We start from the raw sequence: 18,574 nt of genomic DNA on the forward strand, positions 1-18,574 counted from the left end.
GTAATAATAATAATAATAATATTGGTATTTGTTAAGCGCTTACTATGTGCCGAGTACTGTTCTAAGCGCTGGGGTAGACACAGGGGAATCAGGTTGTCCCACGTGGGGCTCACAGTCTTAATCCCCATTTTACAGATGAGGGAACTGAGGCACAGAGAAGTTAAGTGACCTGCCCACAGTCACACAGCTGACAAGTGGCAGAGCTGGGATTCGAACTCATGAGTCCTGACTCCAAAGCCCATGCACTTTCCACTGAGCCACGCTGTACATTACAGGAATAAAGAGACAATTTATTCATTTATTGAGTAGTATTTATTGAGTGCTTACTGTGTGCAGAGTACTGTACTATGCACTTGAGAAAATACATTACAGGAATAAAAAAAGACAATCCCTGCCCACAACGAGCTCACAGTCCAGAGCGCGGGGAGACAGACATTGATACAAATAACAGATACAAATACATTGATAGAGACATTAAGATAAATACAATTACAGATAGAGACGTTGTTTTGTTTTGCCGTCTTTCTCCCGCATTAAGACTGAGAGCCCGTTGTTGGGCAGGGATTGTCTCTATTTGTTGCCAAATCGTACGTTCCAAGCGCTTAGTACAGTGCTCTACACATAGTAAGCGCACAAGAAATACGATTGACCGAATGAATGAATAAGCCCTGGGGTGTAGGGAGAGGGGGAAAGGCCCAAGCCTCTGCGTAGCCAACGTCCTCTCCCCGCCCCACAGCACTTGTGGCTATAGGTCCAGACATAATTATAATTCTATTAATTTTTATTAATGATGCGTATCGATCTATAATTCTATCTATTTATAATGATGCTATTGAAGCCTGTTTACTTGCTTTGATGCCTATCTCCCCACTTCTAGACGGTGAGCCCACTGTGGGCAGGGATTGTCAATTTTTATTGCTGAATTGCAGATTCCAACCGCTTAGTACAGGGCTCTGCACATAATAATAATAATAATAATGTTGGTATTTGTTAAGCGCTTACTATGTGCCGAGCACTGTTCTAAGCGCTGGGGTAGACACAGGGGAATCAGGTTGTAATAATGTTGGTATTTGTTATGTGCTTACTATGTGCCGAGCACTGTTCTAAGCGCTGGGGTAGATACAAGGGAATCAGGTTGTCCCACGAGGGGCTCACAGTCTTAATCCCCATTTTACAGATGAGGGAACTGAGGCACCGAGAAGTTAAGTGACTTGCCCACAGTCACACAGCCGACAAGTGGCAGAGCTGGGATTCGAACTCATGAGCCCTGACTCCAAAGCCCGGGCTCTTTCCACTGAGCCACGCTGCTTCTCTAGTGAGCGCTCAATAAATACGACTGAATGAATGAACTGAATTAGGAGGGTTCAGCGTCCGAAGCGAGATTGGCAGTGTGGCTCAGTGGAAAAAGCCCGGGTTTAGGAGTCAGAGGTCATGGGTTCTAATTCTGACTCTGCCACCTGTCAGCTGGGTGACTTTGGGCAAGTCACTTCACTTCTCTGTGCCTCAATTATCTCGTCTGTAAAATGGGGATGAAGACTGTGAGCCCCACATGGGACAGCCTGATTACCTTGCATCTACCCCAGCGCTTAGAACGGTGCTTGGCACATAGTAAGTGTTAACAAATACCATCATTATTATTATCTCCCCCAGCGCTTGGAACAGGGTTTGGCACATAGTAAGCGCTTAAGGAATGCCATCATTAACCGTTGTATTATCTACCCCGGCGCTTAACCAATGCAATCATTATCGGTATTATTATCCACCCCAGAGCTTAGAACAGTGCTCGGCACAGAGTAAGCTCTTAATAAAGGTCATCATTATCCACCCCAGCCCTTAGAACAGTGCTCGGCACAAAGCAAGCTCTTAATAAATGTCATCTTATGCGTATTATTATCTCCCTGGGCCCTTGGAACACTGCTCAGCATGTACTAAGTGCTTCACAGATACTAACGTTATTATTCATTCATTCATTCATTCATTCATTCATTCATTCAATAGTAATTATTGAGCGCTTACCGTGTGCCGAGCACTGTACTAAGCGCTTGGAATGGACGATTCGGCAACAGAGACAGTCCCTGCCCAGTGACGGGATCACAGTCTAAAATAAGTTGTCATTCTCATTCATTCAATAGTATTTATTGAGCGCTTACTATGTGCGGAGCACTGTACTAAGCGCTTGGAATGGACAATTGGGCCACATACAGAGACAGTCCCTGACCAATGACGGGCTCGCAGTGTAAACTAGATTGACGTTCTCATTCATTCAGTCGTATTTATTGAGCGCTAACTATGTGCAGAGCACTGTATTAAGCGCTTGGAGTGTACAGTTCGGGTAGCAGATAGAGACCATCCCAGCCCAACGACAGGCTCACAGTCTAAACTGATTTTATTTTGTTAATGAAATGTACATCGCCTTGATTCTATTTATTTGCTATTGTTTTAATGAGATGTTCTTCCCCTCGATTCTATTGATTGCTATTGTTCTTGTCTGTCCGTCTCCCCCGATTAGACCGTAAGCCCGGCAAAGGGCAGGGACTGTCTCTATCTGTTACCGATTTGTCCATTCCAAGCACTTAGTACAGTGCTCTGCACATAGTTAGCGCTCTATAAATACTATTGAATAAATGAATGAATGAGAATTCACATAGTAAGTGCTCAATAAATACTATTGAATGAATGAATGAACGAATGAGAATTCACATAGAAAGCGCTCAATAAATACTATTGAATGAATTAATGAGATTCTCAGTCAATAGTATTTATTGAGCACTTACTACCTCTCTATCTGTTGCCGAATTGTCCATTCTAAGCGCTTAATCCAGTGCTCTGCACATAGTAAGCACTCAATAAATACTATTCAATGAATGAACGAATGAGAATTCACAAAGTAAGCGCTCAATAAATACTATTGAATGAGTGAATGAACGAATGTGAATTAACATAGTAAGTGCTCAATAAATGCTATTGAATGAATGAATGCATGAATGAGAATTCACATAGTAAGTGCTTAATGAATACTATTGATTGAATGAATGAATGAGAATTCCCATAGTAAGCGCTCAATAAATGCTCTTGAATGAATGAATGAATTCTTATTCATTCATTCAAGAGCATTTATTGAGCGCTTACTATGTCTCTATCTGTTACCGATTTGTCCATTCCAAGCACTTAGTCCAGTGCTCTGCACATAGTAAGTACTCAATAAATACTATTGAATGAATGAAAGTGTTCTGCACATAGTAAGAACTCAATAAATATTATTGAATGAATGAATAAATGAGAATTCACATAGTAAGTGCTCAATAAATACTATTGAATGAATGAATGAGAATTCACATACTAAGTGCTCAATAAATGCTATTGAACGAGTGAATGAATGAATGAGAGTTCCCATAGTAAGCGCTCAATAAATACTATTGAATGAATGAACGAGAATTCACATAGTCAGGGCTCAATAAATACGAATGAATGAATGAATGAATGAATGAATGAATGAATGAATGAATGAATGAATGAATGAATGAATGAGAATTCACATAGTGAGCGCTCAATAAATACGGATGGATGGATGGATGGATGGATGGATGGATGGATGGATGGATGGATGGATGGATGGATGGATGGATGGATGGATGGATGAGAATTCACATAGTGAGCGCTCAATAAATACGGATGGATGGATGGATGGATGGATGGATGGATGGATGGATGGATGGATGGATGGATGGATGGATGGATGGATGGATGGATGGATGAGAATTCACATAGTGAGCGCTCAATAAATACGGATGGATGGATGGATGGATGGATGGATGGATGGATGGATGGATGGATGGATGGATGGATGGATGGATGGATGAGAATTCACATAGTGAGCGCTCAATAAATACGGATGGATGGATGGATGGATGGATGGATGGATGGATGGATGGATGGATGAATGGATGGATGGATGGACGGACGGACGGATGAGAATTCACACAGTAAGCGCTCCATAAACGCTACCGAAGGAATGAGTGACTGCTTAGAGGCCCGGCCTAAGCGCTCGGAAAGGCCGGGGGCGGGGGAGGTGTGGGGGGGCAGCGGGGAGAGAGGCGGTGGCCGCGCAGGCTCACTGCCATCAGCCCCGGGGGGGCGGGGCGGGGCTCGACCATCGAGTGTGAGGAGGCGCCGTGGCGGCCCGCGGCCTAGAGCGGCCCCGGCGGGGCGGGCCCGGAAGTGCGTCACGCCCCTTCCGGGCGGCCTCCGGGCCGGACCGCGGCCTGCGCCGCCTCGGGCTTCGGGCCGCCCCGGGCTTCGGGCCGCCCCCTCCGCCTCCGCCCTCCCACCTCCCCGGGCAGGTAGGTGCGGCGCCTCTTCCCCCCCCCCCCCCCGATAGTCCTAATTATTCTAATTCGAATCAGGAGGCTGTTCAGGCGGCGCTGCCCGGCGCCGAGCTGCCCGCTGCGGCCCATGGCGGCTCATCCCCTTCGGTCTCCCCCAGCGCTTAGCACGCTGCCCCGCACAGAGGCGGCGCTTCATCATAATCATGATGTTGCTATCTGCCCAGCGCCCACGCTCTGCGGAGCGCTGTGCTCAGCGCGGGGGGAGATCCAGCGTCTTCAGGGGGTCCCGCGTGGGGCTCGCCGTCTTCATCCCCATTTGACAGATGGGGTCACTGAGGCCCCGGAGAATATTAATCCTGTTGGGATTTGTTAAGCGCCGACCCTGTGCAGAGCGCTGTGCTCAGGGCTGGGGGAGACACGGGGGAATCAGGGTTGTCCCACGTGGGGCTCACCGTCTTCATCCCCATTGTACAGATGAGGCCACTGAGGGCCAGAGAAGTGAAGTGCCTTGCCCACAGTCACCCAGCTGACAAGTGGCAGAGCCGGGATTCGAACCCACGACTTCTGACTCCCAAGCCCGGGCTCTTTCCACTGAACCGCGCTGCTTAACAAATACCATCATCATTATTATTATTATTATTAACAAATACCAACGTAATTATTGTTATTATGACGTGGTCCCCCTTAGGGTTCGCGCTTTTTCATCCCCATTTTCCAGCCGAGGTCGCTGAGGCCCAGAGGGGGCAAGTGAGCGGCCCAAGGTCACACAGCCGGAATGGGGCGGGGGCCGTTCATTCATTCACTCACTCCCATATTCATTCATTCAGTAGAGAAGCAGCGTGGCTCAGTGGAAAGAGTCCAGGCTTGGGAGTCAGAGGTCGTGGGTTCGAATCCCGGCTCTGCCACTTGTCAGCTGGGTGACTCTGGGCAAGTCTCAACTTCTCTGTGCCTCGGTTACTCATCTGTAGAATGGGGATGAAGACCGTGAGCCCCACGTGGGACAACCAAATTATCTTGGATCCTCCCCAGCGCTTAGAACAGTGCTTTGCACGTAGTAAGCGCTTAATAAACCCCATCATTATTATTATTCTGTAAGGCTTCCTCGATGGCAAGCACCGCGCTGACCGCTGCGGCGGACAGAGGGTCATCAGGTGGTCCCCCTTGGAGCTCACGCTTTTTCATCCCCGTTTTCCAGCCGAGATCACGGAGGCCCAGAGGAGGCAAGTGACTGGTCCAAGGTCACACAGCTGGGAAGCGGGGGAGGCCATTCATTCACTCCCTCCCATATGCATTCATTCATTCATTGGTCTTTACCGGGCGCTTCCTCGGTGCGGAGCCCTGGACTGAGCCCGTGGAAAGCACCGTTCAGCCAAAATAATGGGATTGGTTCAGCGCTTCCTCGGTGCCAAGCGCTGTTCTGAGCGCTGGGATAAGTACATGAGAAGCAGCGTGGCTCAGTGGAAAGAGCATGGGCTTTGGAGTCATGGGTCATGAGTTCGAATCCCAGCTCCGCCTTTTGTCAGCTGGGTGACTGTGGGCAAGTCGCTTCACTTCTCTGGTCCTCAGTGACCTCATCTGTAAAATGGGGATTAAGACTGTGAGCCCCACGTGGGACGACCTGATTCCCTTGTGTCTACCCCAGCGCTTAGCACAGTGCTCTGCACATAGTAAGCGCTGAACAAATACCAACATTATTACAGGGTCATCAGAAGCAGCGTGGCTCATTGGGAAGAGCCCGGGCTTTGGAGTCAGAGGTCATGGGATCGAATCCCGGCTCTGCCACTTGTCAGCTGTGTGACTGTGGGCGAGTCACTTCACTTCTCTCTGCCTCAGTTCTCTCATCTGTAAAATGGGATGAAGATGGTGAGCCTCACGTGGGACAACCTGATGACCCTGTATCTACCCCAGCGCTTAGAACAGTGCTCTGCACAGAGTAAGCGCTTAACAAATACCAACATTATTATTTGAGCGCTTACTCTGTGCAGAGCATGGTACTACCTGCTTAGAAAGTACAATTCTGCAATAAAGACGAGCTCTGCCCACAACAAGCTCACAGTCTAGAGGGGAGAGACGGACATTCATTCATTCAGCCCATAGTATTTATTGAGCGCTTACCGTGTACAGAGCACTGTGCTAAGCGCTTAGAACGTAAATTTCGGCAACAGAGATGATCCCTGCCCAGCAACAGGCTCACCGTCTAAAAGGGGCAGCGTGACTTAGTGGCAAGAGCCCAGGTTTGGGAATCAGAGGTCCTGGGTTCTAATCCCGGCTCCACTTGTCTGCTGTGTGACCCTGGACAGGTCACCTAACTTCTCTGTGCCTCAGTTCCCTCATTTGTAAAATGGGGATTAAGACCGTGAGCCCCAAGTGGGACAACCTGATTACCTGTGTGAACCCCAGCGCTTAGAACAGTGCTTTGCATAGAGTAATAGCTTAACAAATACCATAATTATTACTATTATTATCTCTCTGGGCCTCAGTTACCTCCTCGTAAAATGGGAACTAAGACCGTGAGTCCCACGTGGGTTAACCTGATCACCTCGTGTCTACTCTGGCGCTTAGAACGGTGCTCGACACATAATAAGCACTTAACAAATACCATCATTGTTATTACTATAGTAGGCATCTAAATGCTATTAAAAAATATTTTTAACAAATACTATAATTATTATTATCATTCTCTGGGCCTCAGTTACCTCCTCTGTAAAACGGGGACTAAGACCGTGAGCCCCACGTGGGACAACCTCATCACCTCGTGTCTACCCTGGCGCTTAGAACAGGGCTCGGCACATAGTAAGTGCTTAAATACCATCATCATTATTATTACTATAGTAGGTACCTAAATGCTATTTAAAAAAAATATTTTGTCTTCTGTAAGCTCCAGGAGTGAGGATCCTGATCTAAATGCTACACCTCCCTCTCTACCCCACTCTAGACTGCGAAGTCAGGAGGGACAGGGATTGCATCCCACCTGATTATCGAGGGATTTGGCAAGCGGTGCGGCCTAGAGGAAAGAGCCTGGGCCCGGGAGTCACAGGCCCCGGGTTCTTGTCTGCTTTGTGATTTGGGGAAATCATTCCCCACTTCTCTGTGCCTCAGTCCCCTTACTTGCAAAATGGGGATTCAGTACCTGTTCTCTCTCCTGCTTAGACTGTGAGCCCCAACTTTATCATCTCTTGCACCTACCCAGCATCTAGTACCGTGCTTCGACCGCAGTGAGCCAAATACCACTTATTTTTATTATTATTTACAGCGGGGCACCCCTTGAAGCCTTGCCTTTTTATGGTGTATTTATTTATGTATTTATTAAATGGCAGGCGCTGTTCTAAGCGCTGGGGTAGATACAAAGTAATCAGGTTGGACAGAGTCAGTGATTCATTCATTCAGTAATATTTATTGAGCGCTTACTATGTGCAGAGCACCGTAACTAAGTGCTTGGAGTGTACAAGTCGGTAACAGAAAGAGACAATCCCTGCCCGATAACAGGCTCACAGGCTGAACGGGAGAGACCTCAAAACAAAACCAAACAAAACAAGCAGTCTAGCGCAGACATCATCAAGATAAATAGAATCATAGAGATATACACATCATCGACAAAATAAATGGGGTAATAATATATACAGATGAGCACAGTGCTGAGGGGAAGGGGGAAGAGCAGAGGGTGGGAAAAGGGGAGGGGGAGGAGGAGCAGAGGGAAAGGGGGGCTCAGTCTGGGAAGGCCTCCTGGAGGAGGTGGGCTCTCAGTAGGGCTTTGAAGAGGGGAAGAGAATGAGTTTGGCGGAGGTGAGGAGGGAGGGCGTTCCGGGACCGCGGGAAGACGTGGCCCGGGGGTCGACGGCGGGATAGGCGAGGACGGGGGACGGGGAGGAGGTGGGCGGCGGAGGAGCGGAGCGTGCGGGGTGGGCGGTGGAAAGAGAGCAGGGAGGAGAGGTGGGAGGAGGCAAGGTGATGGACAGCCTCGAAGCCTAGAGTGAGGAGTTTTTGTTTCGCGCGGAGGTTGATAGGCCACCCCAAGGGGATAGGTGATCCCCATGGGGCTCACAGCCTTAATTCCCATTTTAGAGAGGAGGTAACCGAGGCATAGAGAAATTAAGTAACTTGCCCAAGGTCACACAGCAGGCCAGCGGCGAAGCTGGGCTTAGGACCCAGGGCCTTCTGACTCCCAGTTCCAGGCTTTATCCGTTAGACCCCACCGCTTCTCCAGGGGCACATTTTGTTCGGCCACAAAACCCGCCAGGAGATCACCTGCATTCAGAGATTCGGTCCAAAAGGCCAGTTCTGCGAAGAAACTATGAGCGATCCATGGACCACCTCAGCGAAGACCTTTAAAAGTCCATTTTGGGGAAGGTGATCTTTCACCTGACATGCATTCACTCTGCCTTCTGCCTTTTCTCTTTCCGTCTCACCTTGGTTGTCCGCCCTACCAGCCCTCTTTGGGTACTTCTTTGACGTTGCCCTCCGTGTGGTATAAATCTAAGAGTTGGGCTTTTTTTTTTTTTTTTTTTTAAACTCGTATGGTTCTGAGCTCAGTTTGATAGTGGGAAAAGCTTAAAGAAATTATGTTCCCGGAACAACAAGGATCCCCTCTGGAAGGGTTTGATTTCAGCTTTGAAGTCCGAGAGATTTTCCTTAAAACGCTTAAAAAGAGTATATATTCCTGGAACAACAAGTATTCCCTCAGGAATTGTTGTATTTCAGCTACTGAAGTCCGAGAGCTCTTCGTCACTCACCCTGCCTCACCCTCCCTCTCACCCCAGAAAACGTGACGGTTGCTTACTTGACTGTCATTCGTTCATTCAGTAGTATTTATTGAGCGCTTACTATGTGCAGAGCACTGTACTAAGCGCTTGGAATGTACAAGTCGGCAACAGATAGAGACGGTCCCTGCCCTTTGACGGGCTCACGGTCTAATCGGGGGAGACGGGCAGACGAGAACGATGGCAATGAATAGAGTCAAGGGAAGAACATCTCATAAGAACAATGGCAACTAAATAGAATCGGGGCGATGTACATCTCATTAAACAAAATAAATAGGGTGATGAAGATATATACAGTCGAGCGGACCAGTACAGTGCCGAGGGGGTGGGACGGGAGACGGGGAGGAGCAGAGGGAAAGGGGGGAGAAGAGGGTTTAGCTGCGGAGAGGTGAAGGGGGGGTAGAGGGAGCAGAGGGAAAAAAGGGGGGAGCTCAGTCTGGGAAGGCCTCTTGGAGGAGGTGAGTCATCAAAGCATTGCCCTCACAGGGCACTGACAGTCTGATGTTATCGCAGCGGTTTACTCTTCATTTAGAAGTGTTGGAAATGTGATACTGAATAGTAGTGGAGTGTGTCTTCGGTCTGAACTGGATCGGCTGTGGCGCTTAATAGTCGCCCCACAGCACTTAAGCACCAAACTCTCCCACTGCTTTGGACCGTGGCGTATTTTAACGTTCGTCTCCCCCTCCAGCCTCTAAGATCCTTGAAGGCAGGGATTGTGTCTGCCAACCTTCGGAGTCTCCCGAGGGCAGAGGAACAGCGTGGCTCAGTGGAAAGAGCCCGGGCTTGGGAGTCAGAGGTCATGGGTTCGAAGTCACTTCACTTCTCTGTGCCTCAGTTACCTCATCTGTCAAATGGGGGTGAGGACTGTGAGCCTCACCGGACAACCCGACTACCCTGTTTCTATCCAGCGCTTAGAACAGTGCTCTGCACATACTAAGCGCTTAAATACCAACATTATGATTATTATAATCTGCACGGAGTTAACGTTCATTAAGTACCCTTGATTAAGCGATTGGGTAGTTTAGTGACTTCTGAAGATTCCCTGCGTTTTTCGTTGGTTGCGCGTTTGGATGAAGAGCGGGAGTTTTTTTTCCCAGCAGTTAAAAACATCACACGGTCAGATCACGAGACTTTGGACTCACTCATTTGTTTGCTCCACTGTCTTTGCCTCGGTGGGGGTCCCGGGGAGACCGTCCGTTTTACATAAAATTTATATTAACGTCCGTCTGCCCTTCTAGACTAAAGCCCGCCGAGGACGGGGAACGTGTCTACCGACTTTGCTTTATTGTGCTCTCCCAACCTCATGATACAGCGCTCGGCACACAGTTAAGTGCTCAGTAAATAGCATCGATCGATTCGGCTTCTCTAAACGGGTACTTCGAGGGTTTACAGCACTGTCCTATCCGGTAGTGCAGGGACTCATCCACAAGTGGCATGATCTTCTTCCATAGAATAACCGAGTATTCAAACCAGTCCTCACCTAGAAGAAATTTACCAGGTGATGGAAGAAAAAAATGATCTCAGAACCATACAAGCTAAAAAAAAAAAAAAAAGCCGACTCTTAGATCTGTACCAACTTTGCCCCGAAAACACCCTGCACTCGGTTCTTCCACAACGTGATACGGGATGCAAGAACCCCAGTTAGGGAATTAAGGACCGGTCTCGTAACAGTGCGTAGCAAGTCGAAGACACTGCCCGCTCTCTTCCCTCTGCTTATCCCGGCTCCCGTCTCACTCCACCCCTTCTGCCACCTCATCCCGGGGAGACCTTCCCTCTCCCCAGTTTATTTCCCCTCCTCCTGCCACTTGAGTAGCGCCCAGGCACTTCCTTGGGCAGTCACCCCACCCCGACCCTCCCCTTGGTGCTTAGGTACATAGTTTTAAGATCGGCCGCTTCCCCTTACCAGGGACGTCTTTTGGTTTCCGTTTCCCGTCCTAGGTTGTAAGATCCTCGAGGTCGGGGATCCTGCCTTCTAGCACTGTTATACTACCGCAGAGGACGGTGCTCTACACCTAATGAATCCCCAGATACTTCTCTGTGCCTCAGTGACCTCATCTGTAAAATGGGGATCGAGACCGCGAGCCCCACGTGGGTCGAGGGACTGGGTCCGACCCATTGTGCTCGTATCCACCCCGGCGCCTTGGGTCGGTGCTTGGCACGTAGTAAGCGCTTAACAGATACCGTCATTATTAGTAGTAGTATTACTGGTTGATGGGTAGGATGTGTGGGAATGTTGGCAGGAAGAGTTATGCCTAGGTTATAAAGCATTGGTTAAGGTGTGCGTAATTTAAGTTTTCCTCCAGAATGCGACCCCCGCTTAATAGCGTAGCCAAACTTGGTTACTTAATCCGAGTTTGAGCCCGGGCCTTATTTTAACCTCTCCCCCGATCTTAAATGGTCCCGCCCGTTCCTGGAGCGCCTTGGTGTTTGGCGGCGCCTTTCCCGCCATGAAATTCTCATCCTAGCGTCTAGATCGCATGCGGGATCGTCCGGGCCTCCGCGGTTGCGTCCGTTCCGCCTGTTCGGGCGCCGTTCCGTCCCGGCCCCCGTATCAGCCCCGCCCGCTTCGAACGGAGGTAAACGTAGGCCCGGATTTTGTCTTCCAGAAAATCGTCGGCCGGAGAGCCCGGCGCGGGGGCGCCCGGAAACAGCCGGGCCGGGCGAGGATCCCCGGGGCCGGCGGAGGGAGGCCGCCCGGGATGCGCCTGAGGCAGGCGGGGAGGAAGATGTCCCCGAGCACGGCCCAAGGGAGAGTCCGGGAGAACCGGCGCAAGGCCCCTCGGCGGCCGGACGCCTGGGCGGTGGCCGCCCGCTACGAGACCGCTCTGGGGAGGCTCCGGCGCAGCTCGGAGGAGAAGCCCTATAAGTGCACCGAGTGCGAGAAGAGCTTCGGCCAGAGCTCCACCCTCTTCCAGCACCTGAAAATCCACACGGGGGAGAAGGCCTACGAGTGCCCGGACTGCGGCAAGGGCTTCTTCCAGAGCTCCAACCTCATCCAGCACCGGCGGGTCCACACGGGCGAGAAGCCCTACGGGTGCTCCGAGTGCGGGGAGCGGTTCAAGCAGAGCTCCAACCTCATCCAGCACCGGCGGGTCCACACGGGCGAGAAGCCCTACCGCTGCCAGGCCTGCGGCCGCTGCTTCAGCCAGAGCTCCCACCTCATCCAGCACCGGCGGACCCACACCGGGGAGAAGCCCTACCGCTGCGGGGAATGCGGCCGCTGCTTCAGCCAGAGCTCCCACCTCGGCCAGCACACCAAGCTGCACGGGGAGGGCGGGCCCCGCAAGGCCCGCTCCGAGAGCCACCGGCGGACGGCTGGGGACGCCGAGGCCCCGACCTGCCCGCGGCCGCGCGGCCGGCGAGGGGCGGGGGGCGGCCGGGGTCCTCCGGCTCCCTTCCCGCGCTGAGGGGGCGGCCCCGGGGCCCAGGGCCCGGTGAACCTCAGTCCCTCTCGTCCCCCGTCTGCGGTTTGGTTCCGTGTTTTCCGTCGTCGTCGTCTCGTCTTCTCTGGAAACCGGCGTTGGCAACGCGCGGGAAACGGGATCCGGGAGTGGCCCGACGTCCGGAACGGGAGGGCCCATTGGAAATCCTTAGATGATCTCTCGGGTTTCCCCGCCCTGACCCTTCTTGGAGGTGACCCGGCGAGGGAGGAGGGGGATCACCGCTCGTTCGGTCTTGAGTATTTCTGGGATGCGGGGGGGGGCCGAGAAGCAGAGGGGGCGGGGGTTCTCACGTCTTTGGGGTCGAGGACTTGGATTTTCGATCTGCAGTTGGGGAGGTTTTTAAACGTTAGTCGTCTAAGCAAAAGTAGGATCGAATGGAGCTGTGGTGTCTGAAGACATGTTGACGCTCCCAGGCTTTGTCGGGAGGCAGATGACACCGTCTCGAATGGATTTGGATTTTCCCGTAGTTTTCCACTCTCAGACGCTCTCCAGACCGGGAGTCCCCTTCCACCTCTAGGCCGAAGGAGTGTAGGCCGACGCTGGAGTAAGAGCCGGTTTTCCGGGAACGTTAGCGTCAAACCGGTGCCGCGGCATTCACGTCCTAAATAGGTTTAGCCGGCACATCGGTTCGTCTCCCCGTCACGCCGGGTGCGTCTCTTTACGTCGATCCTTCGTCAAAAGTCTCTCGCTTTTCTCGGGGGGACGTTCCCAGTCAAACGATGGGTACGGTGGGAAGGGCGCGGTCCCGAGCACTTGGGAGGGCGCAGTACGGGCAGTTCAGTCCAGTGCCTCATACTCGGGCTCCGTGAGTACGGTCTCTTCCACTACTAAGATCCCTGCCCTCCAGGAGCTTGCGGTCTAACCAGATGAGCATCCTCCCAACCGTGAGACGCTTCCGAGGTAGGAATCACGTTGGGCCTCGTTGGATGTTGGAAGAGCATAAGCCGTTCACTTCCCATCGGGGCCCAGCGTTGGCTCCGCCTCCGTCTTGGTCAGGCGGTGTTTTTCAGAAGTCCGGGGGAGACGGCGACTTCTTTAAGGGAACTCGGTCGGGTTTCAGAGACCCCCCCCCCCCCCGACCTTCCTCCAGCCCCGTAGTTTCCTTCCCGATGGCCGTGAGATTCGCCTCATTTTCCGGGTACGTTTTTCTACTGTGTTCACGACACGCCTCCCCACGAAATAAAAAAGATGCTTGGCCAAATGCCACTTTTTGTTGTTCGCGCCGTTCTGTTTCGTCTCTGTTCCCGGTCCAGCTCTGGGGATTTTGGGGTTTATGTTCACTCCATCTTTTTTTCCTCTGTTGGTGAATCTCTGGGATCCTTACAGAGGAAACGGAGTTAAATATCGGTACTTGCAGATTTCCTCCTTTTCCTGCAGCTTGGGTGTGGGCAAGAATGATTACTTCAGAGGTGCCCCGGACACTTGGCATCTCCCATCTCGGGAATCTTCGCGCCATTCGGTGAGCTGAATAGGTCACAAGTATCCCCGTTTTCCAGATGGGACGGGCGAAGGGAAATTAAAAAGGAGAATACAGTATCTCAAGTTTTGGGGTTTTTTACGTGCCTGCTGTTTCTTCACCGATCACCCCAGGGTAAGTAGGGGGCAGTAGGCAGGGTTAGGGAAGGAAGCCAGGAAGGAAAGTCGGGGTGGCTTTGCCCCACTGCTAGGCTTGAATCATTGTAGAAAACTACTAATAATAATGATTGTGGTACTACTTAAGGGTTTACTATGGGCCCGAGCATTCTCCCAAGCGCCGGGGTACATACGAGATACAGGTTGGACACTAGTCCGTGTCCCCCATGGGGCTCACACCTCCTAATCCCCATTGTACAGATGAGGGATCTGAGGCCCAGTGAAGCGCCCAAGGTCACGCAGCAGACACGTAGCAGAGTCGGAATTAGAACCCGCGACCTTCCGACTCCCAGGCCCGTGCTCTATCCGCTAAGCCGCGCTACTTCTCTAATCGTATCTGTCGAGCACTGACTGTGCGCAGAGAACTGTACCAAGCGCTTAGAAGAGGACAATAGAACGATAAACCCACATTCCCAGCTCACAACGAGCTTACAGGCTGGAGGGGGAGACAGACATTAATAGAAATGATTAAATTACAGATCCCTAGGTAAGTGCTGGGGGGCTGCGTCTCCAGTCCGTACTTGGTCACTCTACTGCCCGTATCATTTTCCTAAAAAGAGTTCCGTTCACATCTTCCCGCTCAAGAATGTCCGGTGCTCGCCCGTCCACCTCTGCATCAAACCCAGACTCCTTACCCTGGGCTTTAAAGTTCGCATCCCGGCTCCGCCACTCGTCAGCTGTGTGACTTTGGGCCAGTCCCTTCACTTCTCTGGGCCTCAGTTCCCTCGTCTGTAAAATGGGGATGGAGACTGTGAGCCCCACGTGGGACGACCTGATACCCTTGTATGTCCCCCAGCGCTTAGAACAGTGCTCGGCACATAGTGAGCGCTTAACAATTGCCATCATTATTATTAAAGCAATCAGTCAGCTCGCCCCCTCCTACCTTTCCTCCCTGATTTCCTACCGCAACCCATCCCACAAGGTTCACTCCTGTGAGGCCAGCCTCCTCACTGAACCTCGATCTCGCCACCGACCTCTTGCCCATGTCTTCCCTCTGGCCTGGAATGCCCTCCCTCTTGCTCAGTGGAAGGAGCGCGGGCTTTGGAGTCGGAGGTCATGGGTTCGAATCCTGGCTCTGCCACTTGTCATCTGTGTGACTGAGGGCAAATCACTTCTCTGTGCCTCAGTTCTCACATCTGTAAAATGGGGATTAAGATTGTGAGCCTCACGTGGGACAACCTGATTCCCCTGTGTCTACCCCAGCGCTTAGAACAGTGCTCTGCACATAGTAAGTGCTTAACAATACCAACATTATTATATCTGACAGATTATCACCCTCCCCTCCTTCCAAGCCTTATTAAAAGCCCATCTCCACCAAAAGGCCTTCCCTGACTGAACCCTCCTCGCCTCTTCTCCCACTCCCTTCCGCCTCACCCTTGCACTTGAATTTGTACCCTTTATTCGCCCCTCCCTCGACCCCACAGCATGGATGTACGCAGCCATAATTCATTTATTTAAATTAATATCTGTCTCTCCTATACTGTAAGCTCATTATGGACAGAGATTGTATCTACCAACCCTATTGTGCTGTACTCTACCGTAAGTGCTCGATAAGTTCAATTGATTTTACAGATAATAATTCAAAACCAGATCTGTTGTATTTTATTTTCCCAAGTGTTTTGTACGGTGTCTACACACAGTAAGGGCTCGTCCATTCATCCATTTATTCAGTCATATTTATTAAGCACCAGATGGGTGCAGAGCACTGTACTGAGCGCTTGGGAAAGTACAACACAAAACAATAAACACTTATTCCCTACTCACAACAAGCTTAATAATAATAATGTTGGTAATTGTTAGGCGCTTACTATGTGCAGAGCACTGTCCTAAGTGCAGGGAGAGATACAGGGTGATCGGGTTATCCCATGTGAAGCTCACAGTCTTAATCCCCGTTTGATAGATGAGGTCACTGAGGCCCAGAGAAGTGAAGTGACTCGCCCACAGTCACACAGCTGACAAGTGGCAGAGCCGGGATTCGAGCCCATGACCTCTGACTCCCAAGCCCGGGCCCTTTCCGCTGAGCCACGCAGCTAACGGTCTAGAGGGGAAGGTGGATGTTAACGTAGATGAATAAATTGCAGATATTCATTCAATCGTATTTGAGCGCTTGCTATGTGCAGAGCACTGTACTAAGCGTTCGGAATGTACAATTCGGCATCAGAGACAATCCCTGCCCAGTAACGGGCTCAAAGTGTGATGGGGCTGCATTCCCAGTACACACTTCACTCCACTGCCTATATCGTTTTCCTAAAAAAAGTCCAGGTCACGTCTTCCCACTCCTCAAGGGGTTTCATTCATTCATTCACTCATATTTATGGAGCGCTTACTGTTTGCAAAGCACTGTACTAAGCGCTTGACTAGTTGACTGATACAAATAATTGTGATATTTGCTATGCGCTCACTAAACACCAAGTACTGTACGAGGAGACGTTAGTGGTAATAATATCTATTGAGCACTCAATGCATGCGGAATACTGCACTAAGCACTGGGAACGCATTCGGAGTTGAGAAATACGTGGGAAGGTGAGAAGCGGCGTGACCTAGTGGAAAGAGCATGGGCATTGGAGTCGGAGGACCTGGGTTCTAATCCCGGCTCCACTGTTTATCTGCTGTGTTGTCCTTGAGCCAGTCATTCTCCCCTTCCAGACTGTAAGCTCGTTGTGGGCAGGGAACGTGTCAATTTGTGGTTACACTACACTCTCCCAAGCTTAGCACAGTGCTGTGCGCATAGCAAGTGCTCGATAACTACGATTGGCTGACTGCACTTCTCTGTGCCTTGGGATTCAATACCTGTTCTCCCTCCTACTTATACTGTTTGCCCCATGTGGGACGTGGACTGCGGCCCACCTGATTGATCTCGTATCTACAGCGTGGCTCGGTGGAAAGAGCCCGGGCTTGGGAGTCAGAGGTCACGGGTTCTAATCCCAGATCCGCCGCTAGTCAGCTGTGTGACCCTGGGCAAGTCACTTCCCTGTGCCTCAGTTACCTCATCTGTCAAATGGGGATTCAAACTGAGCCCCACGTGGGACAACCTGATCACCTTGTATCCCCCAGCGCTTAGAACAGTGCTTTGCAAATAGTAAGAGCTTAAAAAATACAATTTATTTTACCCCAGTGCCTAGTACTGAAGCAGCGTGGCTCAGTGGAAAGAGCACGGGCTTTGGAGTCAGAGGTCATGAGTTCGAATCCCAGCTCTGCCACTTGTCAGCCGTGTGACCGTGGGCGAGTCACTTAACTTCTCTGTGCCTCAGTTACCTCATCTGTAAAATGGGGATTAAGACTGTGAGCCCCACGTGGGACATCCTGATTCCCCTGTGTCTACCCCAGCGCTTAGAACAGTGCTCGGCACATAGTAAGCGCTTAACAAATACCAACATTATTATTATTAACAAATACCAACATTATCGTTATTAGAACAGTGTCTGACGTATAGTAAGCACTTCATAAATATCATAACAACACAGACGTGGTCCCTCTCCCTTGTGGGGGCTCACAGGCTAAGAATAGAAGTGGGGAAAGGGCACTGGGGATAGAGAGTTGGGAGATGGTAAAGTGCTAAAGAAACATAGAAGACAAAGACAGATGTAATTAATGATATTTTTTGAGCCCCCTCTCAGGGCCACATCTGGAGAGTTTCCAGTCCTCTACCAGTCTGGGCTACAGCAGGGAGAGAAAAGCCGAGGCCTGCCCATTCCATTCCTAGGTTGGCCAGTGGCTAGCGAGCGGCAGGCCATCGGCTAAAAGTCAAAAGTCACCCGTGCCGGGCAGCAGCGGCCCGGGAGAGAGTCGAGGGCGGAAACTTGAGTTGACTGCGCGCGAGGCGGGAACGGTAAACCGCGTCCGGATTTTTCCCCAGAAAACTCCGTGGATCCACTGCCGGAAGGATTGTTCATTCAATAGTATTTATTGAGCGCTTACTATGTGCAGAGCACTGTACTAAGCGCTTGGGATGAACAAGTCGGCAACAGATAGAGACGGTCCCTGCCGTCTGACAGGCTTACGGTCTGATCGGGGGAGACGGACAGACGAGAACAATGGCAATAAATAGAGTCGAGGGGAAGAACATCTCGTAAAAACGATGGCAACTAAATAGAATCGAGGCGATGTACAATTCATTAACAAAATAAATAGGGTAACGGAAATATATACAGTCGAGCGGACGAGTACGGTGCCGTGGGGATGGGAAGGGAGAGGTGGAGGAGCAGAGGGAAAAGGGGAAAAAGAGGGTTTAGCTGCGGAGAGGTGAAGGGGGGGTGGCAGAGGGAGTAGAGGGAGAAGAGTCTGGGAAGGCCTCTTGGAGGAGGTGAGTTTTAAGTAGGGTTTTGAAGAGGGAAAGAGAATCAGCTTGGCGGAGGTGAGGAGGGAGGGCGTTCCGGGACCGCGGGAGGACGTGACCCGGGGGTCGACGGCAGGATGG

The 18,574-nt window shown here is 51.0% G+C and overlaps 1 protein-coding gene across 1 annotated transcript; it reads left to right on the forward strand.

Moving 5' to 3' along the window:
- The first annotated feature begins 4,239 nt into the window (after positions 1 to 4,239).
- ZNF22 (zinc finger protein 22) lies at positions 4,240 to 13,731 on the forward strand. Its single transcript, XM_029061317.2, has 2 exons — positions 4,240 to 4,340; positions 11,689 to 13,731. Exon 2 carries the CDS (start codon positions 11,782 to 11,784, stop codon positions 12,487 to 12,489), a length of 708 nt encoding a protein of 235 aa, XP_028917150.1. The 5' UTR covers positions 4,240 to 4,340; positions 11,689 to 11,781; the 3' UTR covers positions 12,490 to 13,731.
- The last annotated feature ends 4,843 nt before the right edge of the window (positions 13,732 to 18,574 follow it).

This window comes from Ornithorhynchus anatinus, chromosome 3 (genome assembly GCF_004115215.2).
Source record: "Ornithorhynchus anatinus isolate Pmale09 chromosome 3, mOrnAna1.pri.v4, whole genome shotgun sequence".
Classification (NCBI taxonomy): domain Eukaryota; kingdom Metazoa; phylum Chordata; class Mammalia; order Monotremata; family Ornithorhynchidae; genus Ornithorhynchus; species Ornithorhynchus anatinus.